The 23618-nt window shown below is 39.9% G+C and overlaps 1 protein-coding gene across 1 annotated transcript in view; it reads right to left on the bottom strand.

The window, feature by feature from the left end:
- Nucleotides 1-14288: 14288 nt before the first annotated feature.
- Nucleotides 14289-23618, bottom strand: part of slc6a2 (solute carrier family 6 member 2) — a 37031-nt gene continuing 27701 nt past the window's right edge. Inside the window, exons 15-16 of the mRNA XM_015368667.2 lie at nucleotides 15079-15227; nucleotides 14289-14951 (exon numbers count right to left, since the gene is read on the bottom strand). Of these exons, the coding sequence (XP_015224153.1) occupies nucleotides 15114-15227 (114 nt within the window). The 3' untranslated portion in view covers nucleotides 14289-14951; nucleotides 15079-15113. The remainder of the gene's footprint in view (nucleotides 14952-15078; nucleotides 15228-23618) is intronic.

Raw genomic sequence — 23618 nt, 5'->3', positions numbered from 1 at the left:
CCCAACCACATTTCTTCTGAAGATGAATAAAAACAATCGTATGAAATAAGAGGCAATGGTTTTGTAACGTAAAAGCACATTTTTCATATACGTTAGATGTGAAATGAGTGCTTAAGACAAGTTAGTAAACTGTAGGTTTATTGGAGAGTGCAAAGGACCTCCTTTCTGTTAATAAGATAAGACTATAGGGTGGTATTCTGCTTTCTATAGTTAGAAACGTTTTGAAGTTTGCAGTGTGGCAGTGACAGTGCCTCTGCCTAATTGCTGGGACTATAATGCTGGCCTGTGTATATACATGTAACCTATGCAATCCCAGGCACGCACTGTCACAGTGCTTCTGTATCTAACACCCATACCCAGTGGTCTCAAAGTGTCAGCGCACCATGGAGAGGTCAAAGCCTACTGCTAGTGGGCTGATGAGAACTCCTTAAAAACACTTTGAGATATTGGGATTGTTTTTTCCCTTCGCCTATGTCATTTTGGAGTTCTCATAGTTGCAGAATCAGTCTTTTCGTGCCCACCTGCCTGGAGTTCTGTGCACAACTCTTCCCCTCGGTTCAAAGAAAAAAATCTGTTGGAGCTCAGAAGGGCTCTTTATTAGCAGATTAACTGGCCTGGACAAATCAGTATGTATTCAACGGGAAAGAAAAGGTCTCCAGCTTAATAATTCAATTGATTACAAATGTGAGAATTAATGCCAGAAAAATGCTTAACAAAAGCTGATTTAAAGAGGAACAATAAAGGTTGCCATTATAAGATTGGCTTTTCTTTTGTTGCCTGTCAACTTTTTTCTTGCTGCACCCAAGTACATTTATCCGAGCGATTATTGTTTCCCTAATGAGGACAGATGTACAGTATGTTTGTAATTCTTATATTAAAGGGATATTAAAATTCCCAGTGCTGGTTTCAGCTCTGCTTTGAAAAGACCCCTCTCCTATCGCTTAAGGTAAAAAGGTAAAACATTCTCTTGACCAATGAAGTCTCAGCCTTAGCTGGGCATAAAAATGTCGGAAATTAAAACAGACATGCACATGACTGTATACACTGGGAATTTCACCAGACTCGGTCTTCTTCCAATGGCATTATTTGGGAAGGCTGCTGAATGATCCTTCAAAGCTTGCGGAACAGATCACTTTTATTAGCCATATACAATTTCTTGCATTAGGAATTCATCTTTTTGCATACCCCAGCTTGCTCTCCATGAGACACAGACACACAGAAAGGGAGACAAGCTTGGGGTCAGAGCACAGGTTCAGCCATTGTACAGCACCCCTGGAGCAGCTGGGGTGAAGGGCCTTGCTCAGGGGCCCAACGGAGTAGGATTCCTCCGCCAGCCATAGGATTTGAACCAGCAACCTTCCAGCCACAGGCTGTGGCAGATCCTGAGCACCAGAGCCACCGCTCTCCCCAACATAAGGACTCAGTTCTCAAGGGGCAAGGAGAGCACAAATGCACACATGCTGCTTCAACCACTTAATGAAGAAACATCCCTTATTCTGATACAATCACATAGGTTTTTGAAGTAACCTTCAAATGTGCGCTCTTCACGTCTAACTGCAAACAGATATGAAGAGCTGTAAGTGATCACCACACTCCATTTCTAGATTACCCTGTTTTGGAGCGTGGTAGATATTTGGGTTTCACTCCCCTAATGCTTTAGAGAACACCACTCTAAAGCCTCCCACTTGTTTTCTGCATTGTTAATAAGGGGACTCAGTTGTCACGACTGAATGAGTTAAATATACATTAGAGTGTGGAAACAGTGTGGGAAAAAAGTTCTAGGACAGCAGTTAGGCTGCATGTCCCTGAAGGTGTGCAATTAAACTGTACAGTCCTTCAGCTGGGTCGAGCTCCTTCAATGAATATTGAGTGAAGCTCTTTAGTTTAAATACAATTAAAGGTCACAGCATTGTTAATAATTTTCTGTGTGCTTTTCAAATCCAACAGCTGTAATGGTAATTAACCATAGTGCTCTTATAAAGAGAGGCTACTCCCACTATTACATACAATATACATATTCAGACTTTTTCCTCTGAAATGATCATTACTGAGTCATTACTCGTGCAAGCAACACATATTTATCTGTCTTAAAACAACAACAAAAAACAGAATATATATACAATGCACAACATTTTCTAATACAGAATGTTAACAACTCCCGCATAAAATGCCACAAGAATCCTTTTGAAAACTGGACAGAGGCTTTCCAAAAGGGCCTGTGTGGCACAGAAATAAACCATTTACTCCAATCAAGTCAAGCGGCACCAACCTGTTCTTTGTGCAAAGAGTAATTAAGCAAAGTGAGAACCAAGACACATTTTCAAAAGTGCAGTGATATGATACTTCTGGAAATTCCTAAAATAAAAGCAATGGACTCAATGTGGAGAACAGACGTCTGAACCCTTAGATATAACCTCTTATTTGCGAACATGAGGGGTAAAAATGTAGATTTTGAAATAGATTGTTATAACTTCACATCTCCAGTTTGTGTGAAGTACCACCTGCACAGGTGCTGTACTAGGGGATGGAGTGGCCCTCCTCCTATATGAAGAGCTGTGTGATCCTTTGGGATGAAAAAAAGCTATGGAAAATGCAAGGAATTATTAATTATCTTCTATACATGTTAAGCTTTTCGGGCTGTTCTGAAGCAGATGGCCTGTTGTGACTATACAAGAGCCCTGATATGGGACCTCAGATAGCCTCTTCCTGATGCATCTGCTCCATAGGTAATTTGCTTTTCTGCTTATTATATAAACATCTCGGTTATATAACTGAGTTATGGAGATAGTGAGCCTTTTTAAAGAAGAGAAAATTGTATTTTGTTGGTTGAGGTAAAAGGGAAGGTGAACCGAAGTCTTAATTTATATGCGATTTATTGTTTTGTTTTGACAGTCTGTTAACTAAAGGTATTGTATTTATGGCATCTTAAAGCCATGTCTCCATTAATGAACATTCTCAAGTCAAAACCACACTGTTTTGTCCTCTCATAAAGTGATTAGGGCTCACAGGTTCCCAGAAGAAGAATATTTTAAGAAACTGATAAATAAAATGTTCTGAATTCATGTTATAGTGACTAAGGCTGTCATGTTATTTTTGGGTAATTTTCTGGTTAACTTGCAGCTTTTCTTTTACACAATGTTACTTAACATGTTACAATGTTGCACCGTCATGTTTTCAAACATATTTATTTGTTTGTAAAAAATGTAAAAGAATTGCAAGTGATAAAATAATTTGGAAACATAACAAAATGGTAAACCATTAAAGAATAGTAGGGCTCTTTTAGTACAAAACATTCAATGTCCTATAATAAAGCTTATATAATCATTTTCAAAATAGGACTTCAGGTAACTGTGCTTATCAACATCTGAATGTTTGAAATAGTGTAATCATGGTGGAAGATAAAAAGGTTAAATCCACAAGTTAATAAAAAGCTCAGTGTTTTACATCTAAACAAACCTGTAAGTCGTTTACTCTGTTCTTCATAGAGTCAGACAAAGAATGAAAAAGCAAACAGCATCTTTGGAAAGAATTAAAACAAACTGTTTTTAGCTTGAACGTATTGGGAAATCGGTAATGTAAATTCTGGGAAAAGTAAAGTGATGATTTGAGCAATGCATCGTCAGGAAGGATAATGAAAAAGAAAAAAAAACACATTCTTGATTTCTAGTTTTATGCATCTTCCTAAACAGATTTTTGTTTGCGAATAATGTACAACAGTATTACAAAAGTCAGTGGTAAGGACCATCTCTCACACCTGTGAGCCTCTGACACACGAATTTTAGTTTTGTGTTGCTGGACGTTTAAGAAACGCCCAAGAACAATAGGAAAGGAGAGACTTTATAGTCTTAAAATAAATAAAAAATGAAAACATATGACAAAAATAAATATGAAAAACGGTTGGAATCCCATGGGCGAATCAACCAAACTTTGTTCTTCATTGCGAGAGACTGAAAATGAGATGAAAGCGACAGAAATGGGAATTTCACATAGAAACCACCCTCCCAGGAAATCCACAGCAGCTGTCAGAGGCAACATCAATTACCCCTCACCATCTGACAGGGAGTACAAGAATATGAATCAGGAGAAATACGATTAGAAGAGATAGGATCTACTTAAGAAGGAAAAGAAACATAGAACAGGAGTTCCTGTGCTTTTTCTCATGCTCTGCAAGAGGGAAGATCAGCATAAATCAACTGCAACCCACTTATATATTAATTTATCTTGGATATTAATATAAGTCTCCATATGGAGAAAAAAATTAGACTGGTGAGACCAAGATGCTTTTTCTTCTTCTGTCAGTGGTATTTTCATGAAAATAACCTGGGCACGCAATGTGAGATGATAGATGATGATACTGACAGTGTAAAGCATGCAGAGAAACATCACAGGTAATTTAAAAAGACAGGGGTTTAAAAAAAACATCAAATGGCAAACCTGCTTTATTAAAACACATATCGCAATCAATTCCACTTGTCAGGTAATTACAATAGTGAACGAAGGAAACTGAGAAAGAGAGCTTGAAAGTCTCATTAAAGACAGTGAAAAATCTTTGTAATCACATTCCAAATACATACTGCATATATAACATTGTAAATGTACAGTAATTAGACATAAATCTAACCTTTCAGTCTGTGATCTAGTCAATATGATACCCTGTTGGGAAATGTCATTTCGTTACTCTTACTTTCCTTACTTTCCAGGTGGGATCGAGTGTGTGTGGGAGTAGTCAGAAAAACTGTATCAGAAAGAAGGGGGTAAGGTGGATAGGAGTTTTGTTAATGTTTTGGGATCACAGATCATTTACATATGAATACATTTTGAAAGACCTGATCTCAATTGCAAATAAAACATTTCCTAATCACTAAATTAAGACTCAGTGCTCTTATTCTTTCATTTCTATTACTCTGAATTCATTAGGTCAGACCAATTAGTTTTATGACCCTGAAGCTGTTATAATGGTAAAGTGATCCAGATCGCACTGTGATAGTGTATAGCAGACAAAAACAGGCCATCTCTGTCAAGCAAACAATGGTCTGTGTTGTGACGCATGCCATAGACCTGTCATTGAAGACAGTCTTCAATTTCTGCTTGATCCCAGAGGGAGAGCACATGAATATTACAGATGAAGAGCCAGGCCCTCTGAACAGTGGGCCTGGCATCTCTCTGACAGTGCAGATCACCTGAGTCTTTACACAAGGAAGTGGGTGAATATCCCTCATTAACACTGGTGCTACCACAGCTACTAATCTTGATCATTTGCTTTTCCTGCTGCTGGTACAACTTCAAAGCCTTGCATCTCTTTCTCTAGACACAGTGCATTGTTTTAAAATGAGATCATAAAGAGGATCTATTCGAAACTCAAAGGCGGTCCATGTCATTGTCCCAGAAAAAGAGTGATAAATATGCCTATTGTACAAACCAGATGAGAGCATACAATAACAGCACTTGGACAGCCTTTACAGCGCATGCAACTGCCTGCTGTTCTGAGACACGTGTGTGGAAACATTACAACATGAAATTTCTACGCCTTCAGCTTCGATAATGCTGAGCATATACAACAACATTTTCTATCATTCTGCTTTACTCCCCTCCATTGTAAAGATAGTGTCACCTGGGGGACCCGGAACACCATCTGTAGCACTGCATCTCCCTAACTCTCTGCACAGAACGGACATTAGCTAAATTAGCTAAATCATTTTGATCCATTAGATTAATGGAACTTAACCCCAGGGTCGGAAGACAAATGGCAGTCTCTTCGTGTCTTGACCCTTACTTTGCTCAGGACATTCGAACAGGTTTAAGCCAGAGAAAAATAAGTTATTTATATCAAAACAGCTTGATCAGGGTCCTGCTGTATAAATCAATCCTAGATCATCTGTTTAAATTATTTTGTGCAGTAGATATAATCTTCCTGTGTTTATTAAAGGTTTCTTCTGCATCTTTACAGATTTCAGCAGTCATCATTGTCATTGTTCATAATTTGCTCAGTTTAATTAATGCAATTGCATCAAAAACAAATATCTACAGTGCATAACATAAAGTGTGCGTTATGTACCAGAGGACTCCCTCTTGGCTCATACAGACAAAGCCCTGATTTTTGAAAACCCTTTTGTTACTTTTGAATACGAAGGATCGCTTTCACTCTGGATTAAGGTTAACATGATTTACAGGTTTGGTGAAAATGTCTTTTTTTTTCAACGCATTTATTTTAATTACACAGTTAAAAGGTTATTGCTCATCTTACAAAGGAAGAGAAGATTCAGTGTGACAGTCTTCCACATCAAAGGAGATTATCGAGATCTCCCAATTCTAATCTGATTGAGGACGGATCAGATCTGTGACGGAGTTCCAGGGAATGTTCTCTTTGTGAGAAATTATCAACGTGTGAAAGCAGATGGAAGTGGGCAATAAAAGAAGATTTATTTATTTCGCTTTGCTTTTTTAATTGGCTCTGGAATCTCAGAAAAAAAGGCTTGGCAGAGACAAAGATGAAGATTACAAAGATGAGAAACAACAATAAAGTTACACATGAAGTGAACATGTGAAAAGTCAGTTACAGTATTATTATTTATTTTTATCAACAGAAATGACATACTGCACAATAACAGTGTGAAATAAGGAGAAATGAACTGCACTCGAGAAATTGTGCCAGCGTGGTGAAGGAAACAGTTTACTGTTACATTAAAAAGTCAAGTTTTTACTTTGCAGTAGTGATTTATTCATGTTTTTAAAAAACTCACTTGATGACCTGTGACACAAATAGCTTTCCTGTATACAAAGATCCCATCAGATTAGTTTAATTCTAATTACATCAGAATTACACCATAAAGTCTTCTGTGTCACATTTAAATTCCTTCAAATCCCCAGTGTTATAAAGGAATTAGACTGGTCTGGAGCTCCAGCTGCACAAAGACTCCACCACAAGCAGCGGAGACCTGCTGGGTGGGTCTCTACTCTTGTCTCAGAGCGTACCTAGACATCTAAAGACATCCTTACAAACCGCAAAAGATAGAACTTTGTTGTTGTTGTTTTTTTACCTTAACTACAATGCAGAACAACAAGCAAATACCCCAAACAATTCCAGCGCATGAGAAACCGCTCCGTGACAACCGACGCTGATGGATGTCGGCACCGCCCGGGAATCAGCCATTAACAAAACAACCACAAAGGGCTCTGAGTGATGTAAACGAGATTTTAAAAGACAAACAAGCTGCAATAAAATAAACAAAAAACAGTTGCAATAGGAAGCCTGCGTGCTATACACGCAAAGATAAATATCTCCAACTCTCCTACTTGCCAAGGACTGAATACACTTGGTGCTGTTTGCCCTGGTCTGCCTTTAAGTAGCTGTTGAATTCTTTTCTTAACTTTTTATTTAATGATGAAAGAATTTACAGATACAACATATACAAAGTAAAATAATTTACCACTTTCATCTTTCTTTTCATGATTATATGTTTTTAATTTGATTAACTATTCACATCATGCCAGCATAGATAGATAGGAGGTGACATATTGAAATACAGTCAGTAAAAACACAACAACCAACCAACCAACCACTTCATCCTCTTTCACAGAACAAAATCAGGTCTCAAGGGGGTCACAAAGCCAATCCAGACATGCCAGTATTTGCTAAACCTTTCTGCTTGTAACCTGAGAGAAAAGGTAATCTTTTTCATTATATAAATCTCCTTCAAAATATTGATCCAGTGTTGTGCTGTTGTAGGATCTTTAGTAAATTACTGTCTCGTGATAGTTTTCTTACTGGTAACTAAAATAATTCCTAGTATGTATCCATCCTTTACTTCCAGGTTGTCAAAAGTACGATTACCCAAATACATACCAAAGAAATGAAAGTAGCTGTTGAATTCTGAGATTAAATTGGCTGTTGTTGCTGTAAGAAGAGGGAATGCTAATGCAGTCTATGTGGGAACTCTCCTCAACCCCAATAATTTTATGTTCTGTGCTCTCTGGACTTGTCTCTGGCACTCCATGTCTAGACATACACCAACTGTGGGACCTCTTCCCCTCCATTTTAAGACCATGCCTCTGGAAACTGAGATGACTTCACAGCAGTCAATAAACGCCTGGTACTTTATTTGTTTAGCAGTTAAGCTCCAGATGTTTTAATTAAAGTGACGAAGACCAGCTTAGGTTTCATTTAAGGGAACGAAATGTAACAATCTCCCGTGCTTTTTATTTCTTTCCGGCAGTAATAGAGCACCCCATAAATGTCTCTCCTTGACTACATGTCATGTTGCATGATAAGATGGCCACATGAAATTTAAATGCCACAGCGGGGTGTGCAGCCAACATGAAGTCTGAGCACCTGATGTAGGAAGAGGGCTTTGATATGCTTTAGACACACAGAAGGTTATTTTCTCAAATATTTCCCCTAATCCCAGAGAGGACAGAACAAGATAGGACAGATGGCTCCATTAAAGCTAACCATTGTCCACTTTTGCCAGGTTTGTACCTAATTTTCACAAGCAACTATCCTATTGCTTCTACTTTGTTTTTTTCTATTGTTTCTGCTAAGTTTTCAGTGTTGACCACACTACACTACATTTCAGTGTACAGTGACAGCTGTACCCCTCTCTGGGAACTTTCAGTGTCTCTCTAGAGAAGCCTTGATTTTTCATTTTTTACCGAGTTGCTTGAAAGCAGGCTCTTGCGGCACAAATCCATATTGAGAATGTCCTTAAACCACAGGTGTTGGGGTTAGGCTCAGTCGACCAAAGCTTTCAGCAAAATGCAGACCCCGGTAACTTCCTGGGTGCCTGCCAGTCTGCAGTCAGATGCCCTCCAATTGGTGCTCAGAGTCTGTGCATCTCTGCAGTGCTTGTCAAAAGTTGACAAAACATCTCATTAGTTTAAACATCAATTAGTTACAGCAGGAGTTGTTGAATGACTGCTGATTGAAACATTGGGACACTGAATTCATTCCCTGCTGGCCTGCAAAGGATTATCCCAGTCCATTAGCCAGAATGTTTAAGGCTGTTACATGGACTTCCAGACCTACAGCTATATTACACATTTACCTCGCTTTGACGATTTTGTTCCCATGTTTTTCTCTATGCTTCACCATTAGAGCAAGTGACCATGCTGACCATGCGAACAGAAACTATTCCACTTCCTGGCCAAGGGCGTTCTCAGGGATGTGCTGTACAGTTGTTAACACGTTGTCACTCCGTTATGTTCTGTCCTGTTATGTTTTCTTTTTATTGGTTGTTCTCTTCTTTCCATGCCTTGCCCACTGTTTCACATTGACGTGTGATACTCTTGCTCAGATCATAACAGCAAAAGAGATTCTGCTCTTAGCTGACTCATAAGGTTAAATCAAGGATTACTATTATTAAACATACAGTTTCTCTCATTTAGTCTGATACCTCCCCAGGTGGGAAGTTGAAAGTATCAGTGGTTTCCCACTAGTTTCCCACTCCTACTTTGAACTATTATTGGAATACCTCTATACTTCATAATTGCTGGTAATTTGGGATATTAATAATTAATAATAATTTGTGATTAACTTGTTCTGGTCCTTTTTATACGTCTGCTGCTTAGATCCGACATCTGTGCTGGCAGAGTGAGTACCTATCATTTCTCTCAGACAGTAAAGATCTGTGTGGTATACTGTGGGCAAAGTGCAATAAAAGTGCAGCAATATGATAAAAGAACATAGAAATATGATAAATAGAAAATTATAAAACATAAAGCATTGATAAAGTAAAACAGACTTGTCATGTCCTGATTAAGGCTTTTGCATGATAGTGACATTGACAGCATCTAATGCAAAAACCTATTGAAATATCTATAGCATGTAAGGTAAATGTATATTATACTGTATATGGCATGTACTGTATAAGTAAAGTATCTGTAAAAATATCTTAGAGCATTTACATATTTTTAACAGGTGCATTTGCCACCAAATTAAGAAATCACAACTTATCCTTTCAAAATAATGTTTTCTTCATTTCATTGATTTCTTTTATGCAAAAAATAAAATACCGTCACGAGTAAATTGGTGTCCAAAGCTGCACTTGGGTGAAGGGAGTTTGATCAGTGTCTTGAGCAAAGAATCTCCACATGATTGCTCTGCCTGTTCAGCCTCAGAGATCCTCTGCAGAAAGGGCAAGACTGGGAACTGAGATATCTTTGTATTCTGGTGCTGCAGTCTTGAACCATGCAGGCCTTTTGAGGAGAGAGGATGCCATAAGACGTACTGTAGCTCCCTATCTCTGATATCAGGACAGACCCTGCTGGAGGACTGGAGCTTTTCTAAAGGCTCTTTGTCTGTTTTTGATGTTCAGAAACTAGAACTGAACTCTGGAGGTCTGTGGGTGATGCTGTTCAGAACTGAATGTTATCATTGCTTGTTTCTGCTAATTTCAGAGGGGGTTTGCTGTTGTAATCTAATTCTCTTTAGATTTCAAATCTGGAACAAAATACAAATAGAATTACATTCTGGGTCTCTTCTTCAACTAAACGTAGTCCCTTTGGGTTGTAAGCTGTTGAAGATTAATTTTCCTATTTTGATTAAATGATATTAAAAGGGACTGACTGTCTTTACAACAATTGAAAGAGTTCAGGTGAGGTCCAGTGAAAAACAGACACAAAAGCAATAAGCACTCAGGGAGTTTACAGTTTCACAACTGCTGATGGGACCAGGGAATGTGTAACATAATTGAAATGAAGGATTGGTTACATACTGACATCATCGTATTGAAATGTAAGTCATTAAATATCAAACTCTTTAGAGACTACATAATGAGCGAGCACTGGCTGTGGCACCTAATATTCTCAAAAAGTCTGAAACTGGATCAGCAGTTATTTATTCTGTACAATTTATTCTCACAACACCATATCCAGATCTGGATAATAAACAGTCTAAGGATGTTTCTGTTTATACACCTGACTGGCCAAGTTTCTAAAATCAGATTGAAACCAGCCATGTGTGTGTGTCATGATAATAAGCTCTTTAAAGATTCTCTATCTGCTGTGTATCTCATCACTCAACATTTGGAGATTTTCTAATCTCCACTTTCTCAGAGAGGAGCACTAACCTGAGTGTGACCTGGAATAATGTCATTGTTCTCCTCAGTTATGCTGTGGAACTGGAGCTGCTGTTTGAGTGACTCATGATGTCATTATCTGCTGTAAAGCCTGTGTGTAGGCCCCAGGTGAATATCCCACCGAACTGAAACCATGTCGGAGGAAAAATGCCTTATTTCCTACACTGACATATAGTTAAAAGAAACGTCTGTAATGGGAGTCTGTATCTTATTGTTCAGTGTTTCACACTTGAACTCACGGAATCCTTAATCACAGAAAGACGCATTCTGGCCAAGGGCTAATTATGTGTTCAGTTCCAAAAATAATAGGCAAGCACTTTCACAAAGCCCCGAATCAGGCTGTTCCTGAGGGGTCTGCAAAAATACTCTGTGCTGTGCAGTCTGAGCTTTTTTGATTCAGATGTGTGGAGTTCAATCCTGGGTTACATCACGAGTGTGACCCAGGATTGGTTTTTAGGCTATTACAAAGATCAGGACAAATGTTAAGAGCACATATTTGGGCTGATATCTCTAATAAAACTAATACCCAATTACCTGTATATGGTTCCATAGGCATCTCAACCAACCGAACTCCCCTCACAATGAGACTGAGACTCCCTAGAAGGTGGCACACAATTGGTGGAGGGATGGAATGAATTGGCTCAGGTCATCTCAGATCCAAGCTAAACAGTCTCTGATGACTTGCAAGGTGCCTGCGGACTTGAGGTGATATCATGGGGGACACACCTCTCCTCCAACGGGATCCGAAGCTCTGTTGCTTTGGAGCCTGTAGCCCATCAAAAGAGCAGGGGCTCAAAGGACGGGTTGGGGGAGCCTCTCCATCTGTCATCCTAAATTATACGAGCATCTAATGAAAACCAACTGGTGAATCTAATGTCTCATTTTAGGAAACAAAATATGAAACTTTGCTGAACAAAATTAACTTAAAAGTCTGACTTTGGACTTTGGAAGGAAACCCTGACAAACACAGAGAGAACATACAAACTCCATGCAGATAGCATCCTGGAATTGAAGTCAGGGTCCAGGAAAAAGGAAAAGAATGCGGGCTCAAGGTGTATTTTGTCCATATCCCAGTCTCGTTAAACAGGCAGCCACTCGGTCATAAAGCTGGAAGATCGGATTTGACATCAAGTCACCCGTGAGGAATTTACAGAAATAACAGAGACTTTATCGGAGGTATCAAATGACGCGATTCACAGCAGTATAAACAGACACTTGGAGCCGTGCCTCAGCAGGCTGGTGCTGGACCCGAGGCCTGCTCTGCAGCCCCTCCGCTCTGCCCCTGTGACCTTGGCACTGAGCACCATCGCTACCATATATCAGCGCAGTGCTGTCACGTCTGCCGCCATTTTGTGCTTCCTCTCCCTTCTGTTGATGTTTTAGCAGCCCTGGAACTCCTTCAGGAACCTTCTCAAGATTCCAAAACAATCCCAGGAACGCCTCTTCTGAAGAACACATTTGTCAAATTGATTTTATTTTTAAGCTTTTGCCTCCTAGGGTAAAATACAAAAACAAAGAGGATATATCAGATTATTGTGATCCTCTGGGTATAGTGTAACGGTGGTGGAATAGGTTCTCAAAATATATTGTAGTTAGCAAACTGAACGCTTTGGTTACGAGTTATGTTAAGTGGGTTTGTCCTGTCTTTCCATTAACTCTTTGTCTCACTGTTAAAGCAAGTGGGTGAGGCAATAGTTGTCATAGAATAGTCATTGTAATGGGAGGAAAAATGGTTTGGTTGACCTTATTGGTGCCAAATTCTGATGCTATGACAGAATTCCTGAATTCCACCTGACTTACTGGCGAATCTCTATATTAAAGGCACAGAGAAAGGGCAGGAGTGGGTTAAACATGCTTAGTTTTTGGAAATAAAACATTTGACCAGAAATTAAATCAAAACTGCTTGCTGGGATAGGTTCCAGCTCCCCCGCCACCCTGAATTGCAAGAAGCAGTTAGTAGATGGATTAAGTCAAAACCAGAAAAGTAAATTCAGTGTCCTGTAGGATGGGACATTAAGTGATACAAATTCAGTGTTAATATGCATGCAGACTCTCTTAATTTCGATGGATTGTGTCCATTTTCAGCTATTTTCTTATTAAAGTGAATTCCTATTCTATTATAATAAATGAGCTAGCAAAACAACTGTGAAAGTTCAAAGTGTTAGTTTATAGATGTGTTCCAGACCCTAGGAAGCCAAAATTAGAACAGAAATGTGAATTGTTGTTAAAAGGGTAGACTGCAGACTTCAAACTGTGTTCGCAGTGCCCATGGTTGTGGCTTTGAAACTGTGGCCACCTGGACCCTTATTTGCCATTGAGCTTGAACGTCAGGACATCCCCAGGGTGACACCACTGGTGCTTTTAAGACTCGGCAGTTTAAATCTATAGGTATTTTGTGCCACTGTGTGCTTGGGTGGGTGGTGTTATTGACATATTCAGAAAAAGCATTGTTTGGAAAGTCAATATTCAAAACAAAGGAGAAATTGGGAGATAAAGAATAATTTTATGGTTTGGGCAAGCCTTTAAACTGAAAAGACCTTAGACATTTCTTCACTTTGCCAAGATTTCACATACAGCTTCCTGCATCTCTGCGTATCATGGAGCTAACACACATACACCTCTCTCGATGCATTACATTCCAGTGCTGGCTTTGGGAAGTTACAGAACTCTTGAGATTCACATCGGATAATTAAAAAGAAGAAATCAACGAAAGCAGGACTTGCATAACTGAATTGGTTCTGCGTCATTTGCAACAAAAATTACTTTCACAAGACATCTGCTACCCTTAAGCAGAGGAAAAGAGAACATCTGGATAATATCCCTAACCTGCACTACTCCAGCATTCTGCCTGTTATTTTATTATAGAGATAGCAGGAGTTTCACTGCTGCCTCACAGAACTGTCAAAAACATCTGGCACCTTGACAGCAATACAATATCGCAGTCCTGCAGCTCTGAAAATCCCGAAGATAGGAAAAATATTCAGATGAGAGGTTGTCCTGACAGCTCTGAGCTGTGAAGTGACAGTGCTGCCCTGTAAGAGCAGTACAGGTTTTTACCTTATATGACTGTTTGATTTAGAAAGCAGGTTGGAAAAAAGGGCGAAACAAGAAAAATGAAAAGGAAAAAAAATCAGTACTCAGATTTGGGCATCATCTGCTATGAGTTAGGGACCAGGTAATCTATTTTATCAGGTCTGGAAAATATTGGACCATCTTATCTTTTGTTTTGCTTTCTTCCCGTTTCCAACTAAAATAACCGCAGGGAGTATTTACTGCACTTAAAAATACCATTGGTGCCTGACTTCCCCAGGGCACTGAGACAGGAGATGGGCTGTGACTTGAGCTCTCTCTCTGCAGCCAGAGACAGGAACTGGCTTGGGTTTTGCTCATTTACCAGCTCAGTCCTGCATGTGTTGTGTGAGTTGAGGTGTTAAAATGACTCGGGTGACACATTCCTCTTTGACGACTATAATTCCTGTTTCAACAAACAACACATTCTCAAGTGAAATAGTGACACAGTCTTGATGTAGATTTCTCTTTCCGTTGCTGGTGATGTTTGCACAATCGTCCGCCAGTGTGGGAGAATTTGAGGCACATCAAGCAGGAGGAGATGATTCAAAGTGGCGTGTAGGAGGCACTGGCTTTGGTGCACACCTCAGTTTGGTTCGGCAATCTGAACCTCAAAACTGACATAACGGAGGCAAGGGGATGAAACAGATCAAGAGCTCCCCAGCTCAGGGCTTTGATCTTTGAAAACGAATCTGTGAGCAGTTTCGGAGCAGACTGCATTACCAGGAAAGAGTGAGCTCACCAGATGCTGGGTCTGCTCATACTTTTCTTTCAGGTAGAACATTCATTTCATCACTGCACTCCTCCTGACTTATTATAATGGATCAGAAGAGAGAGAGAGTGAGGAGAGCGACAGTTAGCCGGTATATCATCACAATGTATATCATTACATTTAGTACAGCTGGAGACCCTCTTTGTGATTGCTCTTTTAACTAACCTGCCTTGCTGATCAATGCAATGTCATCGAGACTGTCAACAAGAGCTTCCTGTCTCCTTAGAGTGGAAGAGATCCTCAAGAGGTTTTTCTCCTGCTCTCATTCCCATACGAGGCAGCGGGTCCCTTAGGAGTTCTGATGCACAGTCATCCTGAAATCAAAAGAGAAATAGTACTCAGAAACCACAAATGATTAAAGGCGTAACCTCTTCTGGAGTTCAAGGTTTAATTGGAAGCCTCACTTGGAAGCTGACCAAGAGAAGGAGGAGATTCATGAACTCTGCACACAGGTCTTCTTCTTCTCAGTTGCTTCACAGGCTCAGGCCACTCAAGTGCACAACGTACAGACTGCTGCTGTTAACCCTTAACAATTTTTGGAATTTACAGCAGAAGTATTCACAGTTCTTTCTTGAAAGGGGTATAAGGATGGTGGAAGAAAATGTTAGCATTGCTCTTGATGTTTGGCTCTATGTTCATTTCCAGATTCTACAAAACCCCTTGTAATCAGTGTCCTGCTTTATGGCATTCTCATCTAGCTCTCACACAACAGGGTGTTTATAAAGCTAGTTTCAGAACTAAGCTCTCCATTTATCATGAGGTATAGCACAAAATATTGAAACCTGCAAAAATAAACTATTAAAGTAAAGCAGGCTGTTTTAGTTGGAAAAGAGCCTTGCCACTGTAAACACAAAGTCAAATGTCTATGTTAATCTTCATGATGGGTAGCAGGGAGGCCATCTTAGGTGTCTGTCTGTGTGGAGGTTGCACATATTTAATTTGGGTGGTATTTACTTGATGCTCTGCCTTCCTTTCACCTCCCAGAAACACGCAGGAGACATTGATTTCTTCAGTTTGTCCCCCAGAGGGTCTGCCCCAAAATGAAGGTGGCCAGTTTTCTATTCATTGCATGCCTATGAGCTTGTAGGCTGTCCCTCAGTGCCTTACTTCCCTATAGTCAGCTGTGGCTATAGGTTTGCATGAGTGGAATTCTATGAAGGATCGTGTATTACCACTGTAAGTAGAGGATTATAAAGTCAGGAGGTAATCATCTGCCAGAGAGCCAGAGCATATTCTTGATCATTAACCTTAAAATGCCAGTTTTTACAGTCTCCCAGTCTGTAGAAGATGTCGAAAAAACACTCTCTTCACTTTTTAGTAATAAAGATACACTCTGGTTTCCTCCTAATGTAAAAAGTCAGATTTTTCAAAGGGAAAGCTTTTAGCTTTCCAGTCACATGGATTAATGTGCAGCAATTGGATTATGAGCAAAAAAAAATACTTGATATGAAGAGGCTAACCAAAAACTCTTTCTTCTCCACAATCAGATTAGTGCCGCATATTGGCAGCAATTACACTGTTGTTTGTGGCTGGCCAGTTTGACTTTTATTAGTTAAACAAATTTGAAGAAAGTTTGTGGTTTTGACCTTTTTGCTGCATTAAGGCACAACAGGAGGCAGCATGGGCCTGAGGTAGATAAGTACAATTGAAATGGCAGACTCTGCCATGAACCTTATCAGCAGCAGAAGCCCAGAATGCTCTCGATTTAAAGGAACAGTAGTCATGCCCTCACCTGCCTTTGCTGGTTTTCTGGGCTCATGCTTTGAAAGAAAGAATTTCCAACACCCAGGATGCCAAAGCCAAATATGTCGAGGAACATTTCAATTAGCTGTGCGTTTGTGTTTTAAACTGACTTTAAAACATCCACGCTTGGGAATTACATGATCATCATCACAAGGATGGGACTGGCTCAGTAATGCCTCCTAAAACGTGATCTCCAGAACACCTTCTGAATTATTTTGAAGTGTCGTGTTGCAATATCAGATATGGGTTTGAAGTGCTTTAGCAAAATAAATAATCAGATGCCACACAATTTCTGTATACCTGCAGAAAACCTCTGCATCCTTAGATTGTTTCACCCAGAGGACGCATGATGATAATGATAATGATAATGATAATAATAATAATAATAATAATAATAATAATAATAATAATAATAATTGCTTACACTTATATAGCGCTTTTCTGGACACTCCATTCAAAGCGCTTTACAGGTAATGGGGATCCCCTCCACCACCACCACTGTGCAGCCCCATCTGGATGATGCAACGGCAGAACGCTCACCACACACCAGCTATCATTGGGGAGGAGAGCAGAGCATTGTAGCCAATTCAAAGATGGGGATTATTAGGAGGCCATTATTGGTAAGGGACAATGGGAAATTTGGCCAGGACACCGGGGTTACACCCCTACTCTTTTTGAGAAACGCCCTGGGATTTTTAATGACCATAGAGAGTCAGAACCTCGGTTTTACGTCTCATCCGAAGGATAATAGAAATGGATGGGACCAGACAAGGAAGTCTTGTGCACAACAAAGGTGAGTCAGAAGAAGTGCAGAGGAATTCACACAATGAAAGGCCCTGTACAAACACGGTCTGTTACCTCTCTACTGGCAGGTAAAAAAATGCAGAAACAAAGGTTTTGGGAAGGATATAAGAGCCTTGAAGGTGGTGAAACCTGACTTAGACTTTTTTCTGAACAGCCCTGTTGAGGTGGAGAATCTGAATGAAAAGCAGCAGGACTTGCAGAGCTGAAAGCCTGTGATGATTCCTAGAGATCTCTTTCTTGTCTAGCATAAAAATACCATCTCAAACCCCAATCTCAGTCTCCCGACAAACAAACAAAGAATACCGGTGGTCCTTAAAGAAAAGGTGCAACAGTCAGGCAAGCTGAGTGGCGCAACAACAAGAGACACAAAAATCAACAGAACCCGAAATTATAAACTGAAGCTGGGAAACAACTGAAACCCACGAGAGACTGCCAACGCAGAGATCAATCCCAGCAGATTAAAGGTTTAAACTCCTCAAGCTGAGACCTTCTGGAAGCAGATTAGCAGAGTAAAGGGAGATTCATTGTCAGCGGTTGGTGTGCAGTGTGGGAAATCTTGCCCAGGGGTGTTGAACTAATGGTGCTCTTCTCAGTTTCCTGTCACAGCTCGTTTCATTTCTGTCCTTCTGTTCTTTCAACACCCACCTTTGATTCGGTCACTGGGGACATCAGGCAGCTTCTTACCTGCGTTGTGTTTTACTGCTGTATAGTGTCAAGAAAGAAGAGTGATTGGAAAGTCAAAAAAGGTTGCTTGAATTGCTAATTACCAGCTAAAGGTACAACTGCTCTTGAGTTTTATATCAGAGAAAAAATTAGATCAATGTCAGAATAAGAAACTCAGATAGACAGCTGAGAACATGTAAAGGTACCAAAATAAAGGTACCAAAGAACACTTACACATTTGCTATTTTTACCCCACTGGAATGTCACTATAGTGAAAACACATATTGAGTAATGAAAATCTAGGAGATCTTCATTCATTAGGAGATCAATGCCAATAATTGCGTAAATTGTCACTTTAGCACTGACAGGCTGAAAGTACATAGCCTTTTTAAGTCTTGAACAGAGCAGGCTACAAATGATTCAAAGCCCTCCAAAGCATGGACAAAGTCAACCACGTGGACTTCTTCAGAATAAGCAACGCAACCAGAGGAGTGAATTTAATACTGAGAACATCAGGCACTTGTGGGAGGGACTGTGAAACAAGCTACCCAGCTATGTTGTTGAAGCCGATATCCGGGGTTCATTCAAAAAAAGGCAGAAAGAGATCTTCAGATCAATCATCTACTATCTCCCGAATGGGTTAGAAGGTCTGAATATCCTTCTCTCCGTTGTAATGTACTGTACTATGTAAACTGTTTTCTCTACAGGAAGGCAAAAGTTTAGACATCATGCTGAAGACATCATCGACTAAATTAGTACACATTTGTAGCATATCCCTCTTATACTTTTTAAACTGCTCTTATCGAATCCACACGACCAATCTGCATCCTGTACCAGAACCCAGTTGCAGCTGGTGAACAGAAGACAGCCATGTTGCTTTGGATTCATTCCAGCAGGGGAAGGGTTAAGGGGTTGACTGTCAGCATGAACAATTATTGCCCACCATTACGCCAACCTCAGGAATGGGACACAGAGTAAGAAATATTGCACATCGACCTATTGCTTCCAATTTGTGGCTGCATGTCATTTAAATCACTTAACAAGGTCGCTGTAGTGAACCGCTGGAGGAGTGTGCTGTCACAATGATAAACAGACATGGCAAGAAAGAATTAATCTCACCATTCCTTAATACATTGCAAACATCTGCCTCCAGCATCCCAGTGGACAGTCCCTGGACTGACCCGGAAAACCAACTTCATTCCTTCTTGCTCCCATTGCAGCACTTTTTCAATGGCCCACTCCTTCTAAGTTGAAATTCTCTGGAAGATTTTTCCCTGCTCCTGACATGAGCAAAATCCGCAGGTCTGTGCCTGTTGATTTCAGCTAACTGTACACATCCCTCTGCAGATATTTCTGTCACCTTTCTTACAATACTTCACATTCAAGTCATTCAAGAAGTAAGTATGTATACTTCACATTCTATGCAGGAGTGTTTGCTGTTACATCTTTGTCAATGGGTTCTGCGCTGATTTGGAAGATAGTGACACTTGTCCAGTCTGGAGGGTGCTCGTGTATTGTATGCAGGAGCTCTCTGCCTCTGTGGATGTGGGCTTGAGGTCAAAAATACCCTCCTATATACCCTAACTAGTCAATGGAAGGTAAAGAACTGAAGCATACTCACTTGCATTTTTATTTTCCATTTCTACCTGCTGTAATGGACACACTATACATATTAACAAGCAATGCCAAGTTGTACGTTGTCTAGTTTTCCTTTCAGTATACAGTATATCTCATGTGTCCAGTATATATGCGTTCTCCAAACAATAAAGCAGTAGGAAAACAATTTGCTATAGGAATACAAAATACTGTGAATGGTGTACCCTAGTACTCTAGGATTAGACTTGTCAAATAATGTTTTACTGTTATTTGACAAGTCTAATGGTAGAGGTACTCTACCTGTTACCTGTTCATGGAGAACAATTCAAAAGACAAGACACCCAGCAGGTGTCAGTCTGAATCTGACAGAGACCATTACATCAGATCCTGTGGAGCCCCAGGCCAGTTATTTTTATAGGTCACTTTAAATCACCTGCTATTTAAAGATTAGGAACACCTCTTTATGCATTTGATCAATTCATGAAATCATGTTTCAAAGAAGTGAATTCAGGTTTTTGGTGGCTGAAAGATTCAGAGTCAGATTTTTGTTACAAATAATCTCTCTAGATTACTTAATTTAATACATCACCTATTTAATTGATCACAGAAAATGAGGATTTAAAGGCTACATATAAAACCTGCCGGACTGGGGATCTCTGAGACTAGGCATGGAGACTCTGTTTCCAGAATCTAGACAAGTTCTTCAAATTCACATGCTTTGTGAAATGTGAAATGGGAGGACTGTCAATCACAGAGTTTTTCCCACACCCAAGAATTTGAATTGTCTAAAATTGGAAGGGACATTACTTTAAATCCTAGTGTTTCATAAAATGTGAAACTTTCTCTTGTGTCATAATAGGATGTAGTTTAACATGTTTGACCCCACTCACATATGCTTCCTCCTTATTTTGTGGTTCCCTTTGCAGTCATACTACAATATGAGTAATTCTGTACTTAATTTGACTTTGATTTATAAAGCAAACCAGCTGTCTAATAGGGCAATTCATCCTGACTTTTATCATACAAACTGAACACTATGGATATTCTGCCAGCATAACATTAGAGTTATTAATGTTTCTATAATCCCTACAACACAGGCCAACTTGCGCAGTTATCCTAATTATACTGATGTCCCAAATACGCACTAGGGTGTTAGAGAGCCTCCACAAGTTCTGCACAAGTTCAGTGAACAATGAACTGTACTGTTAGAATGAGCAGAAACACCAGGGAGAAATGACGTATACTGTGTTGCGCAAACTGTTAACAGCAGTTACAGTATATCATATTTTTGGAATATTTGTTTTACATTTTATTAAAAAAAGAACTACAGCAACCTTTTCCTCCATTTAATATCAAGAAATGTCATATCTATCATCCAATTCTCCTCTAGACTGGTTCAGTGAGGCTCAAGTATATACTATATGGCAAGCTTTGGTTCTGCTTTGTGGAAGAAAACAATTTGGACTAATAGTCCAAGAAGTGTTCAGGATCCCAGGCTCATTCTTATGGCAGGCTGGGAGAACAATCAGGGGCTGTGGCCAATTATCCTTCATCAGGAAGAGCCCCAGTTAGCACTAACCCCAAGAAAGGTATGGAGAAAACTCCTGCGACCCAACACATGCTGACCGCAGACAACAGCAGCACAAAACCAGCCCAGAGTGCAGGAGCGAGGTGAGGCACGCAGGGGATTAAAGGCAATAAAAAAAAAAAGTGACAGACAGCAGAAAGCCTTCCATGGAGGCAGCTGAAAGGCAGGGTCAGGCCTGGCAAAGGAAAGAGCTGCGCTCAGCAAAAAGACAAAACACTAAAATCGAAGCCTCACAGGCCACACAGAAATAAAAAGGCTCTGTGTTGACCGCATCATGCCGGGCTGGGGAGGTTTGTGTGACAGGATTGCTCTATGAAGACTCCCGAGCAGAATACTCACTCCTAACACTCGAGACTCCATTTCTCACACAGGTTTAATGCTCAAACGAGCAAAGCAACAGCCGGGTCTCAAGAAAGCCCATCCGCCGACTATATTCACCCATCTTCTTAATGGTGTGAATATGGTCTCTCATCTGGAGTGGATTGCTAACCTTTTCCCTTAATTACGGCAAAAAGCGGAAAACTGAGAATTTTGGTCTCATTGCTTGTTGGGATTGAATAGGTTAGGAAGGAAATTATTTTAATTCCTGGGAACTGTGTGCAAATTTAGATGCAAAGGCTTGTTTTTGATCGTGGGATTGTGCTGTATTATCGTAAGAGCAGTCCTGGGAAATTTGGTCCTATTTGATTGGCTCCACTAGTCAAATCTTGACTGGAAATCCTGCCTGTGCCAGTCTTTTGGATCAGGAAATTCAGGATGGTCTTTGGAGTGGTATTGTAATGAAATGTGCAAATGCTTCATCCTGATTCTCATACTGAACGTAACTGTTGAGGTATATTGAGAAAAATGAACATAAACAATGTAGAGATGTGTGAACAAACTTTTTTAGTACATGTCAGCACTGGTTAATCCATGGTATGATGTTACGTCTATAAGTCCTTGGTATGGATGATACATCAGAATGGACTGAGAAAAGGTATCTTTTTTGCTGTAGAATTGCTGTACAAGCCTGTTCCGGTACCATAGTCTGTATTAAAGCAATTACTGTTTGCCACATCCCATATGATTGTGTCCTCACTCCACCTTCCAGACACTTTCTTAATTACAGTGTTTGTATTCTGTCACCGTGACGTGTTGGAATAATACTCCTTTCTAATCGAAGGCCTGAGGACAACACTTGAATGTTCTCCCAGTTGCACCATGAGAAAAACATCAGGGTGGCACCCGACCAGCATGCCTGCTGCCAGTCTATTTGTCCTCCTGTAAGACGTCTCGTAATAAAAGATCATGGAACTATCCAACCATTAAGATGCCCTTAGACCAGGGGTTCCTCGGCGTGGTCCTGGGATCTCCACACCTGCTGGCATTCATCGCACAAACCCCCAACTGAACCAACCTGGTTTTTTCTACTCAAAGGCTGGCAGTTTTGCTACTTAAGAGACCTGGTAGCTAAGAGACCTCCTACATGTCTAGGACCTGAAAACAATTAAAGAGTTCAAATTAAACCAGTTATTAGGTCTCTTAAGTGTCCGATTATTTGATAGAGAGCTCGGGTGTAACAAAACCAGCTCGTGTGTCCCTCTCCAGGACGAAGACAGGGAAGATAAGGAGAGTATTCTTCCTGTCAAAGATAGGACAGTCTGCTCCAACCTAAGATGAATAGAACCTGTTTTCAATTAGTTTGATAACTATGCCACCTTTTATGTAAGTTAATGTAACTTTTTAAAAGTAATTGCTTAATTTTCACATGCGCTCACCTAACCTTTTAAGATTTATGACACTGGGCTTATCCACTATTATGGAATAAAATGTAGGATTTTTGGTAAGCTAGAATTAGATTTCGATTAAGTTTCTAGACCAAGAACTTGATCAGAAAGTTTTTTCCCCCTAGCGAGACAGAATATAGCATAAAATAATTGGTGAAAAATAAAGGCATTTTGAAGCGTTGAAAATTCTCTCTTTTAACAAAAAAACATGCTTCTTTTCTCTCAAGCTAGAAATGACGCACTGTCATATGTTAACAATGGGCAAATGGTAAGAGCTTATCTACATGGCTGACTGGAGACAGGCCTGTACTGCTACAGTACCTCTGTATGATCTTCAGCACGAAGAAGATACATCTCTTCAAAATGTGGCAATTATTACAAAGACGACCAATTCCTCCACCTCCAGATTGCTGCCTCACGTGAAAAGCTGGACAATGTTTTCATTTGCACCCCCAAAAAATAAATGAAGATAAGGGTGATATTTTTACAAAAAAGTGAAAAGAAAAACAGTTCTAAAAACTCTGCAAAATCCAGAAACAGATCAA

Source organism: Lepisosteus oculatus, chromosome 20 (assembly GCF_040954835.1).
Source record: "Lepisosteus oculatus isolate fLepOcu1 chromosome 20, fLepOcu1.hap2, whole genome shotgun sequence".
Lineage (NCBI taxonomy): Eukaryota > Metazoa > Chordata > Actinopteri > Semionotiformes > Lepisosteidae > Lepisosteus > Lepisosteus oculatus.
The sequence above is the reverse complement of the archived record's forward strand: the minus strand, read 5'-3'. Positions and strand labels throughout refer to the sequence as shown.